General features: G+C 37.3%; 1 protein-coding gene across 11 annotated transcripts in view; it reads right to left on the reverse strand.

Moving 5' to 3' along the window:
* Positions 1-2,753: 2,753 nt before the first annotated feature.
* Positions 2,754-19,613, reverse strand: part of git1 (G protein-coupled receptor kinase interacting ArfGAP 1) — a 161,690-nt gene continuing 144,830 nt past the window's right edge. For 6 of the 11 annotated variants that reach the window (XM_052035342.1, XM_052035340.1, XM_052035337.1 and 3 more), the window contains 5 exons: positions 19,011-19,121; positions 13,354-13,430; positions 11,731-11,907; positions 8,636-8,699; positions 2,754-7,427 (listed from right to left, as the gene is read on the reverse strand). In XM_052035342.1, coding sequence (XP_051891302.1) covers positions 7,215-7,427; positions 8,636-8,699; positions 11,731-11,907; positions 13,354-13,430; positions 19,011-19,121 — 642 coding nt within the window. In that variant the 3' untranslated portion in view covers positions 2,754-7,214. The remainder of the gene's footprint in view (positions 7,428-8,635; positions 8,700-11,730; positions 11,908-13,353; positions 13,431-19,010; positions 19,122-19,613) is intronic. The other 5 variants (XM_052035343.1, XM_052035347.1, XM_052035341.1 and 2 more) reach the window with 2 other exon arrangements.

The following is a 19,613-nucleotide window of genomic DNA, read 5'->3' on the forward strand; positions in this document are numbered from 1 at the left end:
AAGAACGCGAGAGTTGCAAAATGCAGAGCAGGAGGATATGCCTGGCAGGTCAGGCTGGACATGTCCTCCACTCCCAGAGGAAAAGGGGGAAAAAAAATTCCAATAAACTAGTTGAGTCAATATCAGATATTGTATTGAGCCTCATTATAACAGTACAGGAGGCTGCAGACCAACAGGTGAGAGGGAGTGCGATGGAGAATTCAAGTGGCAGGCAATGGGAAGCTCAGGATTGCTACCAGGCATCAAAAGGTCCCCCTGATTCTTTAATGGCGCTTCAGCCACTTGAAATCCTTCAGGCTATGCTTCACAACATGGAGGTGGCTTTCCACCACTTCATCCAGCTCCTTGACCAAGCTGTCATTGCAACTTTTTGCACTGTGGCACAGCAGGTAAAGGTATTGCATTGCACCTACAATGAGCCAGGTTCAATCCCTGATCTGCAATGCAGTCTGTTTTGAGTTGCACATTCTCTGTAACTGCATGAGTTTTTCCAGGGTGCTTCAGTTCCCTACCACATCCCATGCTGGTAGGTTAATTGGCTATAGTAAATTGCCACTGGTGTAGGGGGTGGCAAGAGAATGGGAAGCAAGGGTGGGGGGGGGGGGGGAAAGAGATTGATGGGCACAAGAGAAGGGGAGAGAATAGGATATTGGGGAAATAATGTGAAAGGGACTGATAGGATTGTTCTGCTGGGAGTAGGATTAACTCAGAATTATCTTCACACCGCAGTTAGAACGCAATTAGTGAAAAACTCAGCAGGTCAGGCAGCATCTTTGGAGACAGAGGTACCAGGACCTGAAAATGTTGACCAGTCCTGATGCAGGATTTCAACTCGAATCGTCAACCATCCCTTTGCATCCAAGATGTTGCCTGACCCAGAACTCCTCCAGCACTTCGTTTTTATTTGCTACAAATTACAGCATCTGCAGTTTCATGTCTTTTAGGGAGTAATTATACTTGCCATATCATAAATGCTGTGGACAGCAATCCAAGCTTAACAGGAAGGATTAAACCATAAGTATCCATTCAGCCTCTGGCTGAAATAAAACTCCTATCACCAAGTGCTGTAAAATGTCTGACAAAGGCAAGATGTGATTTTCTTGGCCCTCCAGAAGTGAGAGGTTTGCAGAGCTGGATCATCATGTTGGAGGGATCTGTCAATCTCCAGGTAACAGGCAGGAGGGGTACTCAAGTCTCACATCACTGAGCTTTTTGATGAATCAATCAAGTACCAGCGATGAAGGCCATGCACCAGAGCCTCAGCTGATGAAGAACTTCGGTAAGTTTTTGATTGGTCAAGGACCTCTTTTTTTTTTGCTGAGGATCCATTCAATGTAACTGTGCAAATTGCAGGTCTAACTGCACATATTGACTGACTGTGAGGAGGTGGGGGAGGCAGACAGAGGGATAGATGTGGAGAATTTGCAATGCTTTCATAGATTGTCTCAAAACAAGTTCTGATCCAAGCATTGCTGTCAGTTGTGCTGCTCGTGCTGTTAATGTTGTGAAAATGCCATCTCTTTGCCCATCTCACCAAAGAACTATATTGAATGCTTAAATTGATCTAAATTGTGAAGTAGATACAAACAGAATTCACCACAGAAAGCCATCTTCCTCCACAAACAATCCACCAGCTCAATCAATAAAAAACAACTATTACAAGTATAGATTCTCACTCCTACAGGCATTGTTTTTGCAGATACAATTTCCAGTAATTTTATTTCAGAGTTTACCTTCATCATCTGCCAACAATTGTGTCCAAAAAATATTTTGAGCAGAACATGCATGCAAGAGGAACATTTGGCTCATTGCATTCCATTTTTGTAGTAACAAAGACTGCCCTTGGATCCAAACATTTTTAGAACAGAACAGTACAACACAGGTACAGGCCCTTCGGCCCATGGTGTCTGTGACAACCATGATGCCAATCAAAACTAATCCCATCTGCCTGCACATGGTCTATTTATATAGCAGATTTTTAAGCACTAGATGTGGTTTATTTCACTGAAATGAGTGAAACTGAAGTTCTACAGTGTGAAGAATTTCAATGAAACAAAATGGTCTAACCATGGTCCTGATTTTGCCTGTTGCATTATATTTCAGATTTTACAAAAACATTTGCCTTTACTGAATAACATTCTTTTTGATTCAAGCTTGCATCATTTTACTTCAAGTTATGCAGGAGAGTTCAATATAAACAAACAATACCAATATTCTAAAATTCATACATACCAATTTCAATCCTGTACATTTAGAAGTGGTCCAGAAAATTGATATGCAAAAATCCATTACAGCTTTTAAATCATAGGATCAAATGCTTATGTATATCTTGCTTTAGAGATGAAAGGTTTTCTTTGAACCTTCAAAGATCAGTTTAATTTCCAATAAGGCCAACAGTAGAATAATTTTTTTGAAGGGGGAGGGGCGAGGAAGGAAGGAAGCTACTTCTGTATTTACCAAAATAAATCCAACACACAAATTCAATTCAAATGGACAACCAAATCCTCAAATAGCTCTTTACAATTTAGGGTTTTTTTATTTTAAGGCATTTAATCAATGTACTGAAAAATTGATCTGAAATTATAAATTCTTAACACTGACCAATATTTTTTCTCAACATAATTACTCAGATGAATAACAAGATGTACACAATAATTAGTATACTTTGTTTAGTATTTCTTCATATTCTATACTTAATTCCATATTCTTTGAATATTTTTATTCCAAAATAAGAATTGAGTGTAGAGCAAGCATTGTGCACAACTGCATGTATTTATTTCAATACAAATGTACAATAGATGAGTTTACAAGGAAGCTCACCACCACCACCACATTTCCACTACCATCTACAATAGAGTGCATTTCTAAATGGCATTAGTTACAATTAGCATTCATTGCACAAAAGAAACAGTAAGCAGGTCAGTGACTATCTTTGTTAAATATAACTTTTAGCACTCAATTGTCCAAAAGTGCATGCTTAACACCAATTGTTTGAGATATCAGACATTTGGATTTTCTTTAATAAAACATTTGTACCACACATTAGGGGTTAGTAATGGAACATATAAAACAATTACAAGGCTGGACCCTAGAGGGATCCCTTCAGAAGGCATTCTAAAACTGTGTGAAATGTAGTTTATAAACAACATCTGAATCCAGAGGATTGGATAGAAACGTCCCACCTGGAGTACTAGTTTCTTCTAGAATATATACAACATTTTTTAAATGTAAAATTAATATTTCAAACTGCTATTGGCAAAGTTCTAGTGCCTCAAAGATGTGTTGCAGTGTTACAAGTAGGCATCACTCCCCTCCATGATGTTCCTGTTGTATCTATCATGACAGATCAAATTAAGAAGATCATTGGTAAAATTCTACACCTTGGCTTTCATGTGCTTCATACCATTCCCAGGGTGCAATATTAATCTTGCAGTAGTTTACTTGTATTGCATGGATGGATGGTAAACACTCCCTTCAAGTGTACTCTGATATCACAATCAATGGACTCCTATAAATACCCTTTTTGACAAATTGGCTATTACTGTTTTGAGGAATTATGTTAATTTTGCTGTAATTTCCAATTTTTTTTCCAGTATTTTTAAAAATCTAAGATCACTTAATACATTCTTCATTCTCAGAATACAAACACCAAATTTAATTTGTGTTCCCCTCTCTATTTCTCTCCACCCTAAAGGTCAGAAATTAATGAATGCTGAAAGGGATTTCCAAGGTAGCAATAAAGTGGAGGAGCTCAGCCAGTTCAGATTGTAAACTGTGTCTGGTAAGTTAACAGCTACTAACAGACTATAAAATCACAATGCCTTTGGTGCCCTTGTTTTACATTAACATTCTCTGTGAAAATTCCTGGTGACATATTCAGAAGTGCCTCAAATTAGGCTATACATATATAAAATGATTTGTTCCTCCGTGACAAAAGGGGACTGTTATGTTGCACGTGATTCTAGTTTTACACCTGCAGTTACTGACAGTTAAAAATGGCTAAATCCACACACCACAAGCAGTGTTAAAGAGGCCAAAGGAAATAAATCCACGACACCATCAAATCACATTTTGAATAGAAATATATTTAATCTCTTCCTGGTTTATGTGTCAATTATTTAGAACTGGATTCTGTAAAATTAAAAACAGATTGAATGAATTTGCAGTTTTGGCCCAAGTATGACCTATCTGTCCTGAATCACTGTGTTGGTCTGGTTGCAAAATTTGCCCCTACTGTAAAGAACACTTTGAACTTGCTGCTTGCTTGGTGCCCCAATCTGACACAGGAGAAAAACAAACCAATCCATGGTACGTAGAAGGCACTTTACCTAATCTCACCTTTAAAAGTCATGACCGTTAATAGCCTCAGTTCTGAAATGTTTCTGTAAGCAGGGGAGGTGTAATTTTTGCAACAATGGATGCAATAGCATATGGTGCTTGCAAATTACTTACAAAATTATTTTGTTCTACAATTGTTAGGTTGGATAATTGCTTCCTAAAGTTCATTTAAAAAACAAGTGGTTAAGGCATTCTAATTGGTCATGTTCTAGAAGAAAATCTATAACTTATATTAACATTTCATGACTTTTGTAAACAAGACTTGATACTTGCAGGATCAAAGAAAAACAGTCTGGAGTGAAGGCAATACGGAATACTATCACTTGTCCACAGGATGTTAGCATTACGAAATAAAGAATCTGAATTAGGCAGTAGTGAGTAGTTATCACAAATGTCATACAAGGTCAAATTATTTGATCTTTACCCTTGCTGTTTGCAAACATATCAGCAGCAGCTTTCCCATAAAACAAAAGGCTGTTGCAACAGGATGAATCATGCTATTACGGCATTTAATACCTCCTCTCGCTTTTCTGAGCTATTCTTAATAAATGCCCGAGGAGACAGTCTAAATCTATCTGTAGTGTCAAGTTAAGAAGATATTTGAAACAGTTCTAAAGAACAAAGTTCAACTGCCCATGTACTTCATGCTCAGTCTGCAATATGCCCTGAACAGCCTTTAATTCTACATCTTTCTTATCCAAATAGCATACTGTAGTATTACTGTTTCACAATCTATATAAATAGTTATCAAATTTTATAATGTTAGTACATTTTTCAGTACCAAACCTTCCTCTGGCTTTGAGTGTTTATCAAATAAACAAGTAAAAATATTCACAATACTTCCATGTTCAGTCAGCATATGTCTTTACCTAGTATCCTTCACCCAAGCTGAATTCATTCACTGATTCATTCTAGTGTCGCTGATGCAGTGGTTTTGGTTACCCTGGTTACATAACTAAGATTACAGAGTGAAAATTTCTAGCATTTAACAATTAAATGACACACATAGTTTGCTTTTATATACTAAATTAGCACCCCAATCTGGAATGCCTCAGGGTTCAATTAGGCTAGGATTTAAAAAAAATGCTGTATGTATGCATACCTCAGTCTGAAGGAGAATCTTATTTATCAGAGCTTCTTCCAATTTATAGGTGGAAAAAGTCCTTCCCTAATTACTGTTCCCTTTCAATTAAATTAGTTCCAGGCATTTGAAGTTGCAATTCTATTATCCCAATTTAATTTCCAAATTGCTAATGCCAAGTGGAGAAACTTTATCAATATTTACTCAGTTTTGTTTTGTTAATTGATTTGGCTAACAAAATGAAGACAATATTTTGCACTTAGAATTTTCTGATTGATAATAAATTTTCCAAAGCCCCATTTATTGGAAGAAATTGGTTAATGTAAGGGAGTTCAAAAGATTAGGCTACATCAGTTCCAAAACTTGAATTTCCCATTCAAAATTTAAATCTTCTATAGTTATCATATAGCTTTTCTTTCACTGAACACAGCATTAAATATCAAGTCAATGCACAAATGCTGGAGATGGTGCTTTTTGCCCCCTTGTGCATGCTTTTTGTTTTAATTAAACATGTGGCCATTTTCATAAATAAAAATGAATAAATGGATTATAATTCTAAATTGAGAATGAACAAAGAGAAAATAAAACAGACTTTAGTGTTGTATGGCAATGGCCAATTTCTCAACTCACTCCAATAACATTTACCATCAGTATGCTGTACCATGAAGAATACTGGCAACAAAGTGCCGCTACGTTCTGTGCTCATGGGCAACATGAAGCCACATGTCCAAGAGTATTACTGTATTTGTCAGTTATTGCAAGGTGGCCCAAGAAAATACTGGTCTCCAAATGTAGTAAGTGATATACTTGTATCAAAAGAATAGTGTTCAAACTTTTAAACAATGGTGAACTTTCAGTATAATTGATTGTTATGGTCAAGTAGCATTTTGAACCATTGTACAGTAATTTAGTAAACTAATGAACTTACACTCTTATACAGATTCATGACCTTTGGAGTGGTCAATGCAAAAAATAGTGCCACCAAGAAAGCAAAGAGTGGAAACTACACTACTATGGGATACAACTGTTCAACAAGATTCAACTGTTATAAGGCATACAATGCACAAAGATGCAATGGTATTGATGGTTGCCAGTTACAGTCACAGGTTCACAGTATCCTATATGAAAAGGCACCCCACTATTTGTATTGTTGACATCTTTTAACAGGGTCCATGGTTCTTCAGCTTCAGGTGATGGAAAAATAAAGCAGCAAGTAACCCATTGATAGCCCATGTTAAATTTTGATGGTCTCAGATAAAAACTTACAGAAATGTTTAAGGTATGGCTATATGGTTGAAATGACTTGCTTGCAGTTCTGTCATACAAGTCATTGGGATGCAAGATGCCTTTGTTGCACTGAAATTTTACAGCGTAGTATCCACCAACAATGTAGCACTTAGTACTTTTTCAAAACAACTTAATTGAGAAGTCAAGAATTCCAGTGTAACATCACCTGATGGTCAAAAGTAAATATTTACATCTTGCCAAAATATCAGAAGTTGAAGGTCATTGGCCATCACTTCACTGCAACATTTGCTTTGGCCAAGTCATTATGTAGTGGTAGCAATTCTGGTTAACTATGACTGGTGCTTTCTACCACAAGATTGGAAATTTAACCTTTCTAGAAGCTTTCTTCAATCTGAAAGCCAAAACAATCCATCACAGAAAAAAAACTCCACAGTATTTGAATCAGCATATGTACAGGGATTTCAGTTTGCTTTTGAAGAAAGATGCATTTCCTTAGTCTCCCAAATGTACTCCAGAAAAAATGGAATGTGACTGAAGTGCTTTACCGTCATTGTTTTTTCTCACGGGTTGTTATAGTAACCAGTTGCTTGGCTGCCTTGGCAATGTCATAGGCACACTGGATGACTTGTTGTGTGAGCAACTGAATATCAACTGGTGCACCCGGCTCTGGTGGAATTGTTTTCCTGCATTCACATTGCAGTCGGAAGGCACTGGCATTTAGCAATTTCAAAGAAGACCGTACTGTGTCCAGTGAAGGTTTCTGATCATTAAAACAAAATATATTAATAAAGGAGAACATCAATGGGAGCTTGAGAACTTCTAGACAGCAATATGCTATTTCTTTACTGAATGCAAAGTGACTTACCTTTGCACTTAAGCTAATGCCACCTACTCAATTTGCCTAGTTGGGCAAATTCAAAATTTTTACATAATTAACATAAGATTTCAGAGCAATGAAGTGCTTGCACTTAACTTTATTAAACCACATTTGCTTACTAGCTTTATTGCAATGACTGCTTCAGGCAGGAGTAAAGAATGCCTTTTTTTAAATCCTTACTCAATACAACAGACAGTACACTTTTTGCCACAAATGTGCACAGACTTCTTGCCTGCCACAATAGGGCCTTAATAGAATACAGCACAGGAACAGGCCCTTCTTTCTGCCCATGATCTCCACACCAAACACGATGCCAATTTAAACCAATCCCATTTGCCCGCACAAGGTCCTTATCCTTCAGTTCCCTGCCTGTTCACGTGTCTGTCTAAATGCCTCTTAAACGTTGCTATCATATCTACTTCTACCTCTTTCCTCAGCAGTCCATTCAAGGCACCTACGGCCTTCTATGTGAATAAACTTGCCTCGTAAATCTCCTTTAGTTGGTGTAGCATCCAACATAAATGTACTACATGCATGAATTCCTAGACCTAAGTCTCTTCAAGTTGAACTGGGTTGGACTATGGGGAGATAATATTGAAGTTATGGATTGTGTTCTCATTTTTATCCATTGCTTGGTCAATACTTATAACGGAAACAGATACATGGTTTAACGTTCTACTGTTGGAAGGGTGCAATTACAGAATGATGTGTTTATAACAAGCAATTTCCAATATATGCAAGAAATGAAGGCAGACTTATTTTTATTATAGATGGAGTTGATCTCTTAATACCGAGTTTAACATCAGCTTGGCTGAATTATTAGTATTCTGACTTAAGTCATATTATTATGGGTTTAAGATTTTAGATTTCAATGTGCAAGTCAGGCTGATTGAGGGAAATTGTACGTTGTTAGGCTTTAAATGGGTGTCATGTCAACCTGTTCAGGTAGATGGCTCCATTTCAAGAGTAGCTCTGGCCGATATCCTTAATGCTACCAAAAGCAGTATTCATTTCATTTCTACCTCTCCAAAAGTATGCCCTCACTATGACATCACTGATGAATTCAAGATTACTTTGAAATGAAGACTTACCTTTGGAAAAAGAGAAGCCATTTCAGTGACAGCAGAGTGAATCTTTTCAGAACATGGCACAAAACTGTTAATGAAATACACAATGGATGAAGATTCATTCACTGACCTATACTTGCAAAAGCCTCATAGTAACATTTTTCTTAAATTTGTCTATATTCTTACATATGCACAAATACGGGGGTCTCATAGTGAGACCTTGGAAGACAAAATATATATTTAGCAAAAGGGCAAGTGAAAATCTGGAAGGGATAGGTTGAAGGAAACCAAAGTCAGTTGAGAGGCAGATGATACTGGAACTATTCAGCAGGTAGGCAGTATGTGTGGAGAGAGAATAAAAGTTAACATTTCAGATCAATCTTTTATCAGGATGTTCGTGATCCAAGACATTAACTGTTTCCCTCCCTGACCTACCAAGTATTTTCAGCAATTTTTTTTTTATTTTAGACACGCAGGATCTGCAGTTTTCTTCTCGTACAGTCAGAGACAGGTTTGGTAATAGCTTTTAAAAGCCAGGAGAAGATGCAAAGTGAACTGAACAGGTGGGTCCTGAGAATGATGATTGTACAGTAAATAACCAATGCCAGTAAGGAGTTCAAATAAATGTCAGAATAGAGTCAGAGTTGTACAGCACAGAAACAGGCCTTGTCCATCTGCACTAATCCCATTTGTCCACAGTAAGTCCAGATCCTTCTGTCTTGCCTATTTAAGTGCCTTTCTAAATGTCTCTTCAAAGTAGTGAGTGAATCTGACTCCACCACCTCTGGCAGCGAGTTCCAGATATCAACCACTCTTGTGTAAAGAAAAACTTTCCGCTCAAATCCCCTTTAAAACTCCTTCCTTTCATCTTAAAGCTATGTCATCTTGTTTCTGATACCCCTATCAGGGGAAAAAGACTTTGACCATCTACCTTATCTATGCCTCTTATTATTTTATACACTTCTAACAGGTCACCCCACAACTCCCTTCACTCCAAGGGGAAACTAACCCTGCCTATCCAATCTTTTTCCATACCCAAAACTTTCCATTGCAGATAATATCCTGGTGAATTTCCTCTGCGCACTCTAGTATAACTACATCCTTTCTATAGTGTGGTGACCAGAATTGTACACAATACTCCAAGTTCAGTCTAACCAGTGTTTTGTAAAGTTCCAATAAACATCCCAACTTTTGTATTCTATTCCTGATCTATGAAGATAAGTGTGCCATCTGCCTTCATCATCATCCTATCTCCCTTTATCATCAGAAAAGTACGTTGACAGAAAGCAGAAGAGGAGCACGTGTATGACAGGGCAAGGCAAGGGAAGGGATGAAGAAAAATGTTGCTGGAATCCTTGAAGTCAGGGAAATTTGGAGAGAATGGATAAGTGATGGGAATTTAGTGTGCAAAGGAACTGAAGCTATTTGTAGGATGAGGCTAGAAGCACAACTGGGAGAGGATTAGAGGTTAAACATCAAGTTGTACAAGGATTAAGGCTGAAACATTGAAGAAAGCAAACTTGTGTAACAGTGAAATGTCAAAGGAGGTTGGGACCCCATCTCCGGTTCATTCTTCCATATCTACCAACATGCACTTTCCTTCCCACAGCATCATTCCATGCAACACCTGCCCTTTTACCTCTCCCCTTTCCACCATCCACAGATTTCAAAACTCTATCCAGGTGAAGCAGCAATTCATGTGAACTTCCATCTCTGGGCGATGCATTTGGCGCTTGTAACGTGGTCTGCATCGATTGGGCAACTGCTTTGCAGAACACCTCTGCTCAATCTGCATGGTGATCCTGACCTTCCAGTTGACTTGAATCTGTCTCTTTGGTCTTTACACTGTTCCAACAAAGCCCAATACAAGTTTACGGAACAACAACTCATCTGACAATGAGCAGGCCAGTTCTGATGACAGGTCAGAAACCTGTAAAGTTAACTTCATTTCTTTCTCTACAGATGTTACCTAACCTATTGATTTTTTCCCCCCCAATATTCTTTTTCAGATCTCCAGCAGCTGTAATGCCATGTATTTCACATTTCCAGTACTGCTTTACTTTCCTCTCAACTGTTTGCACTCATCTTCTTTTTACATTTCCTCCAGACACATCCTTTGTGCTTAACAAGCCTCTCAGCTGGCACCACTACCATTTGCATCATTCTCCCTCAGATTCCATTCCATCACAGACATTCCCTTTGCTCGCTCCACCCTCCCCCTTTCTTTGTAACTTGAAATATCTTCAATTTCTAGTGTTTCATCAGAATTAGGAAACATTAACTCAGATTATCTCTCCACAGATACTGCCTGCCCTGTTGAGTATTTCCATCATTTCCTGTTTTTATTGCAGCCTAAACATGGCAAGGTTGTTGGAATCAATGGTACAGTCATGCCAGCAGTGAAGACAGCAAATAGGATTGCTTTAGTTTGGCAATATTAAACTAGAACTTCTTTGGCTAATTTGATGCGAGGGGAGTTAGAGTGGTGTAGTTGGACATAACCAATTCACATGGGAGTTAATCCCATGGTTTCTGATGATTTTTAGCAGCTGTAAAGTCTTACATTAGGGCAAAGAAAGAAACAAGGACAGAACAGACCATTCAACCAGTCCCGAGAAAATACACACACGATTTGTGTCAGGTTTGATCACCATAAGATCAGTCCAGTGCCTTTGAGACAGTTGTAGAGACATAACGGTGGGGAACAAAAGAATTAAGGTAAAAGAGTTCAAAGGAACTGAAAAGCCACAAATTACCATGTGTTGTGCAGAAGACAGTTGCATTAAGGAACTGTTTGATATCATTAGTTGCATATAATTGCTATGAAACAATTAATGTTTCATAGTAGACCATTTTAAACAAAGGCTGTTTTAAGTCACATTAAACCCTCTACACGGCATGGAGAGATATTTAGTTACTTAATAAAACATTGTGGTCCACCGTGTTGGACTGCTTACTTATCTGGTAGCTAGTGTAATCATACAATAGTTTAACATATTCTTTGTTTGTTGGACTGCTTATCTGGTAGCTAGTGTAATCATACAATAGTTTAACATATTCTTTGTTTGTAACTAATAACTTACATCATTAATGTTTATTTAAGCAATCCCCATACATACCTTTCATGCTTACACTCCTGTGCTGCTCGAAGCAACTCCTGGATGTTTTTGGTGACCTGCTCTGTTTTAAGGATTACATCCTCTGTACTGGGAAGGCTTGGATCAAGCTCACCCTCATGCTCATCAAACTCTAGATGGAGGTCATCATCCCTTCCCATCTTCCCATCAGCAATACTTCTATAGAAAAAAACATAAGTAGATATAAATACAGCTTAGTAGCCCAGCAATCAAAATAGTACCTATGGTAAGTTTTCAGTACATTGTCAGTGCATATAGAAACCAAATGCCTCTGTGTTACATAGCTTAACCAGAATCAGGATTCAGATCACACCAGAAGTCGCAGTGAATCACTTGAACCTCAAAATGTCAAAACTGCAATATATACCAGGTTGTGCCTGCAAGCTGTTGGGTGAGCAGATACATAGATGAGCAAATGTGTCAATGACTATATTCTTAATACCTCAGTTCAACTTTCAGAAAGCTTTAAAAAGTGTGAAGTGATTAATTTTGCACTGCCAAATTTATACCTTCCTTCATCAGTCAGAAACTGGTAGATGCAACAATTTCCAGAAAATAATTACATTCTTATAGTTGTTTACCAAGACATCTTGCAGTTCAGTAGCAAAGCAGCAGTTACTGTGTAATGGAATTCACGGTATGAGGTTTGCAACACGAGTGCATGATTAGTTTGGAGGCAATTATGTCAACATGCAAGAATATATAAAGACTACATGAAATAATAAGAATGATCACATCTTGAGATAATAGGCTGGATGTTTTGATGACTGGCAGGTTGGTAAGCTCACTGGCCACATCACCAGGAGCATGCTGTCTCTTCCAGTAGGCTCCTGGAGCAACCAAGATGGCTTGGGATGGAAAAGCGCCAATCATCCTTGGCGTACTCATGTTTTGAGAAAGTTACAGAGAGTAATTTAGGTAAAAATGTCAGTTTTAATTTCCGTTACGTGTATCAATGTATACTCATGCGATTATCTAGATTGTAATACATTCCACTCTCAGTATGGCCACGTTCACTGTCTAGGCTTGCATACTAAAATAAGACTGGTACAGACAGGTACTCTTGAAGTTTGGGATAAAACTTTTGCATGAGGCACTACCTTCAGGAAGTGTGTAGAAAGTTGGAGTTAAAAGGAAATGGCGAGTTCCATCTCCAAAAACCAAAATATATAGATCAATTTTTAAAAGTTTTATATACATCTATACACAAGGCTTTGGCAACCTGACAGAAACTGAGCATCTAATTATTCTTCCACAATGGATTTAATGTGCAGAACAGGGCTCCAAACCTCAGTATTGGTGACCTCCTTTCTATTCTTCGTGATGTTCCATTGTGCTGAATTGAGCTAACGCTTATGGCACGCACTTTCCCCTTTAATGTTTTAAAGCAGAATGACTAACCACACATTTCTATAATAAAAAGAGGAATTACAATGGCATGCTTGTAATTATGCAATCAAACAACAGTTCTTGCAGAGATAGCGTGTGGGTGGAACAGAAACAATGCAACAAAACCTAGAGAATAAAATCTTGCAGAAATTTTCCTCTGTCGAGTACCAATAAACACATTCAAAGTACCACAATCAACAATCAAGCTCTTCTCACCCCGGCGGCAGTTCAATGGTCTGGGTATTGTCATAATCACTGTCTGTTCCACTGCCACGTTTGTCTAGTTTGGACACCTGCAAGGAAAATCAAAACATGAGCATAATACTGCTTTAAGATGCACAGACAGCTCTGCTAGACTAATCGTTCATTAGTAATTATAAGAACATTGCAGGCAGAATAGTGGGAGAGAATCTCTCAATTCCACACAAGAAACAGAAGCTTTGATTATTATAATGCAAAAAAATAAAAATTTTCAGGGACTGAAATTTGTTTGTAACCATACTGTGTTACGGTCATAAGTATTAAGCATCAAATCATTATTTAGTCTAATTAATAATACAAATCACTGGCTCAAGCCCAGAACACAACTGATAAGTGAACTGGATGGTAGTTGGGGCACTGAGAAGTTTTTGCAGATTCCTTTACCACCTGTGAATTACTAATTTACTTAATTTCAAAAGGAGATAATTTTCAATATATTCTTTTCAAATGGGATTAAAATAGTTATTGTTATTTGTGAGGTACAGTTGTATCGCCAATATTTCACAGAATAGATTCCACAATGATGTAGACCTGACAGTGTAGTGTTTGCAAATATTGCTGTGAAAATCTGGACTAGATTTGATTTCACAACATTCCTTAATTCTCTCTCTCAACAGCTGTTTGTATTGCAATAGCTCTCACCCAGTAAGAGTGCCCTAGAGTATTTGTGAAGTTCCAGGATTAGCAGTTTGACAATGTTCTGAAATGCAGGACTCTAAGCTTTCTAATGTTTTGAATCTCAATTTTTACAGTCAGATATTTATGATATACATTTAAGAACAATTAAGATATTTTCCAAATTTTTTTTTACATCCCCTCATCCCCAAAGTATCAGCAGTTATAGTTTTAATAGAAAAAGGTAAAAAAAAACACATGCATTCTTCTGAAGCTTTCTATAAAAAATACTTACATAATGGCAGATGGTTCCAATATATCACTGTTTTCATGTTTCAAAGGCATCTTTTTGATACAGCATATCTGCTGGTATATGGCTTTGAAAGTTTCCCTTTTGCTCATTATTGAATTTTCCAAACAAATTTAAGAAAAAGCACTTTTCACATTAAGGTACCAGAACTTAGCATAGTAGAATTAAAATCTCAAGTGAACTAAATTTTTTTTAATCCTCAATGCAGTTTTACAATGAACAGCAGCAATTGTTACATAAAAATATTTTTAAAATCTGATGACTACAAAATTTCCCCAATTCTTTTTTGACATTTGACTTTGGATGCTGTCAGTGGAAGACACAGGAGGTAGATGCTGTTTCCATTATATTGACCTTGGATTCTCTTCCTAAAATGCCAATTAGTTTATAAATCCATGTTAACAGGGTGCTTAGCTCATTAATGCACTGAATGCAAATGAGATTGAATTAGATTGGTTTAATTAAATGTTTATGTGAGATAGCTTCCAAGTAACCTTATTATGTTTAATACCAACTTGCCTACAGCCATTCAAAAGTATTCTTGCCTCTTATAAAAACTTGTCAGTTTCCTGGAATGATTGTAAACTTGTTTGCATAATTTTTCAGTTCACTACATTTAAATTGTAAAACCTCATTAAACTAATAACTAGGGGTTATACCAACTGATTACCTTAAATACATTGGCATACAAGCTTGTACCTTCACTCTCTTGGAATGCTGTCAGCTTTAAAAACATTTGAAACGAAATGCAAGAAACTGAATAGACCCCATCTTTATTACTCTCATCTGTAAATTCCATATTACAAGAATTGATAAAGGACAAGTTGCTTCTACAGTTAAAGATAGTAAAACTCTGATTTAAGACAAGCTTGCGAGGATTAACTGTGGTTATCTTGAACAGCAAGGTCTTGGAATCATCTGCAATTATGCATTACACTCTCTTCATGCAGCTTTCTAATAAGGACTGTTTCTTTATTTTGCATGTTCAATATCAGAAACTTTGATTGCAATGTTCTCATTCAGGAAAAAAACAAAGCTGTCACTAAGAAAAAAACAATTTAACCCTTTGAGGACTAAAGTAGCTTCTGTATTACAGTTAAACAAAATTAGTAAAAAACTTGAGACTTTGCCACCGATTCCACTGTATTTTGTTTTATAGTGGAATTTACAACAAATCACTAATTAAAACAAAACTGCTTCTGATCATTTCTGTCTGTACAAAGTTCTCAGAGGGTTAACTTTGAGGATACAAAGTTCTGCAATCTCCTTTTAGAAAATCTAATATTTCGACTCAGTTTTTGTAAATCTAAAGTTGGATCCACACAGTTGAGGAAATGACTGCCAGTAATAATTACTGTTAAATCGGTTGAAAATTGATCTCCACTTACAGAATAAAGCATTTTTGAATTTAAAAAACATTTTGCTTTTATTTGTGGACAAGTGTAATGGTGTTTTTTGAATATTTTCCGCTCAGTAGTTTGGACCACTGATTTTCCTTGCAGAATTACCATTGATCTCCAGCTGCACAAAGGCTATTTTGTACATTAGACCATAAAAAACAGATGCTCAAGTTTTATAATGCACCAGTTAATAGCTTCCATACTTGCCATTAAAACATAACACAATTTATTACCTACTTTCATTTAAATTTACAAAATCTGCGTCTCAATACAAGTTAAAGATGAAAGAAATGAAAAGCAGTAAAGGGTTAATATAGACACACAGGGCTTATCATCAGGGTAACCCAAGAAAATGGAATACTTGAATGGCAAATGGACTTGCTTGACAAATTATCGCCACTGAAAGCCCTTGTACTATTCAAGAAGGCAAGGATGTTAAAACTGTCAAAAGGGAAGCAGTAGTTAGACTGGAAGCATTGGTGGCAACAGCTCAGTTACAGGGGCTCATCTTTTGGAATGCCTTACAAATGCGAACTGCACACCCATTTCAATTTGGTGTATTCTCTAACCATGTTTCATTGTGTAGCTTTTTTCAGCACAGTTGGAACCAACTCTCCCCTTCACGAGATCACTTTCTACCAGATTTACTTTTCAAACAGAAACTAAAGAAAAGTTTCACACACAGAATAAGCAAATGGATATTAAAAAAAATTAACTTCCATATTTGGCTATGAAAGTTCTTCATAACATTTCTGAAGCTGATTCTATATTATTTTCAGGTTATAAAAATAATGTAACATGCAGATTGATGATTTTTTTATTTATTCAGGATGTAGATATCAATTCTTGGCCATCTCTAAAGCCCTGAAAAACATGGTGAGCCACCTTTTCTGACCACTGCATTCCCTGTGATATTAGTACATCATATTAGTATTATTATATAATAATGCAGGACTCCATAATGGTCAGGATAGTCTGGTGGTGGTGTGTTCCTCTGTGTCCGATACTTTAATTACAGTACTCCTCTGAGCTCATTTCTGTAGAGACAGGCATCAGTGGTCAAAGAAGCCTTAGGAAGTTGCTGCAGTGCACACTCCAGTTATATAGAATGCTGGGAGGAGGGTGGGACTGAATGCGACAGGCAAGTCTAATCAGGTTGTATGGTCCCAGATGGTCTCTAGCATCCTGAATGTTGAAGCTGCATTCATCCAGGCAAGTGAAATATATTTCATCACACTTCTGACTTGTGCCATGTTGACGGTGGAAAGGCTTTGGGGAGTCAAAATGCAAGTACTTTCTGTATGTGTGCTACTCTCAGTTCTTTAAAGTGCATTCAAAATAGAGTACTGATTCAATAGACAGAGGCTGGCAATCAGCAGGAAATTTCCTTGCTCATGTTTGATTTGATACCATTATGTTTAATGGGGTCTGAAATCGATGCTGATGTCTCACTGGGCCATTCCCTCCTGACTGTCCACCACTGTGCCACCTCCTCTCATCTGTCCTCCTCATAGGTCAGGACATAGCCAGGGAGATTGAGGAATTATAGACTGGGATATTGCTCGGAAGTCACACTTACAGAATTGTACCTGCATCTGGCTGTTGCTTCGAGCAGCTTATCCAATTTTGGTGACTGTAGGCAAGAGCAATGGAGTTTGTTTTCCTATACACTTCTCAGTCTGACTTGGCTGGCTGTGCATAGCACAGGTGGTTCACCTTGTTGTTTTTCTACCTGTTTAACATGAGCTGGTCATTTCAGGGGGCCAGTGAAGAGCCAAATACGTTGCTGTGGTCCCAGAGACGTATATTGGTTAGATAGAAAAGGAAAGCAGATTTCTTTCACTTAAAGACAGTAGTGATCCTTAAGCATAACCATTCTGCTATCATACCTGACCAGTTTACAGATATCTGCTAAGGTGAGAGGGGGTAGGTTCAGAAGAGATGTGAGGGGTAAGTTTTTTTTTATTGAGACTGATGGATGCCTGGAATGTGTTGCCTGATAGGGTGGTGGAGGCAAATTCATTGTGTGCTTTTAAGCACATGAATGAGAGGAAAATGGAGGGATACGGGCATTTTGTAGGAGGGAGGGATTAGCTATGTTGGCACAACATTGTGGGCTGAAGGGCCTGTTCTGTGTTGTACCATTCTATGTTCTCGAAATAGAGGGATATGTAGTTGCAGGTGCATCTATTCAGTCTCTCAGTCTATTTCCCATTCTATTGGATTTCAACAGATCTGTACCTCAATTTTATTACTCACCTTCGCTCTATCTTTTAGGAGCCTTGTTGAACAGAATTTGTCAAACTGTCTTGAAACAAATCAGTTGAACTCTCATTGATAATTTTTCAGTTCTAAATTTACGCTTTTGGATTAAAAATGCTCCCCCCCCCCCAACCCTGATTTCACTCTTAAAAGGCTTACATCTACTTTAAAGATTGTACCTCCTTGCCCTGTCTTTCCTTTCCCAAATTAAATAGTTTGGCCTCTGTCTAAAACTGAATCAAGGCTGTTGGGTAATAATGAGTAATTTTGAAGACAAAACAATTTCCTTGGTTTCTTTACCATAAATTAGTCGGGTTATAAGGGAAATATGAATTTAAGAAATTGGCTTGAATTGGGAGAAACACCTTTGGGAGCAGGAACACCTCAATTCTTGTTTCCTTTTATACATGGCCGTGCATACTATATAGAGTGGAGGGCTCAGGACAGCATTTTCAGCACCAATATTACTGGAAAATGCAGCAAGTATAAAGTCTCTCTGGGTTCTCTTACAAGTGAGCAAGTTTGATTTCTTTTAAACTGTACCATCACTGGATTATTCTCTTTCAAAATTGCTACTGTAATGTTACAAATTATGTTCAGGACAAACTGACAAAATTATGTGCATCTGTGACAAATTACAGATTATATAAACTGTTATGATACACTACAGGACAAGTGGTGGATTTCCATAGGTCCTTTGGTTAGGAAGATAACACAAGTCTAACTGATCCTTTCTTATCAACAAAATGGTAAATTATAACAGTGACTAAATAAAAAGCAGACCATGTTTGTGTACAATGCAATGAAACTTATTTGAAATGTAGAATTATATAATTCATTAAAAAATTATTAAAAATATGATCTGAAATTTCTTTGATATTTATCATAAAGGCATTCCAAAAAAAGAACCTCCCATCTTTGAAGGGAAAAGAGAAGCCAAGATTATAGAAGGAACCAAATCCATGCAAAAGGCATGGATACATGAGCCTAGGACACTTGCTGGAATCCTTTCTGCCCCTTCTTACTTGAGCCCAACTGAGATGGTACTTAACCACGGATCTGCCGCAGTCCTGTGAACAGGAGTGCTGCGGAGAGAAGGGAAAGGGTACAGAGGTCACGGAGACACCCCTGCGAATCTGTAACATGGAAGGGACAGTGTAAACAATGGCATGCACATAGACATTAATGAACTTTCAAAAATAAACCATGCATATAACTTGCTACAAACAACTTGCAGTTTGTAGAAAACTATTGGTTAAACAGTTTCATGCTGACAGTGTCAAACAAAGTTATCTCATGTAAGACCTACTGGCAGAATGTGAATTCTGTTAATGCTCATGCATATTGAATTAATAGAACAAAATAGCACAAATGAAGCAACATTAACACAAAGCCTTAAAATGAATCAATGCAATATCTCTTATTGAAGTAATCTCAAAAACAGTATTCACATAATTATATATGATCTGATTTAATTGTCCTCTGATCTCAATTTTCTTGGAGGCTTTACTGCATCACCAGCAAAAGAAAAATCAAATAGAGTTTCCCAACAAATGTTTCATCTACACAGTGTTAGTACACATAGAGAACCTTGAGCACATAGTTTACATTTGTAGTTTGAGGATTTG

This window comes from Pristis pectinata, chromosome 21 (assembly GCF_009764475.1).
Source record: "Pristis pectinata isolate sPriPec2 chromosome 21, sPriPec2.1.pri, whole genome shotgun sequence".
NCBI lineage: Eukaryota > Metazoa > Chordata > Chondrichthyes > Rhinopristiformes > Pristidae > Pristis > Pristis pectinata.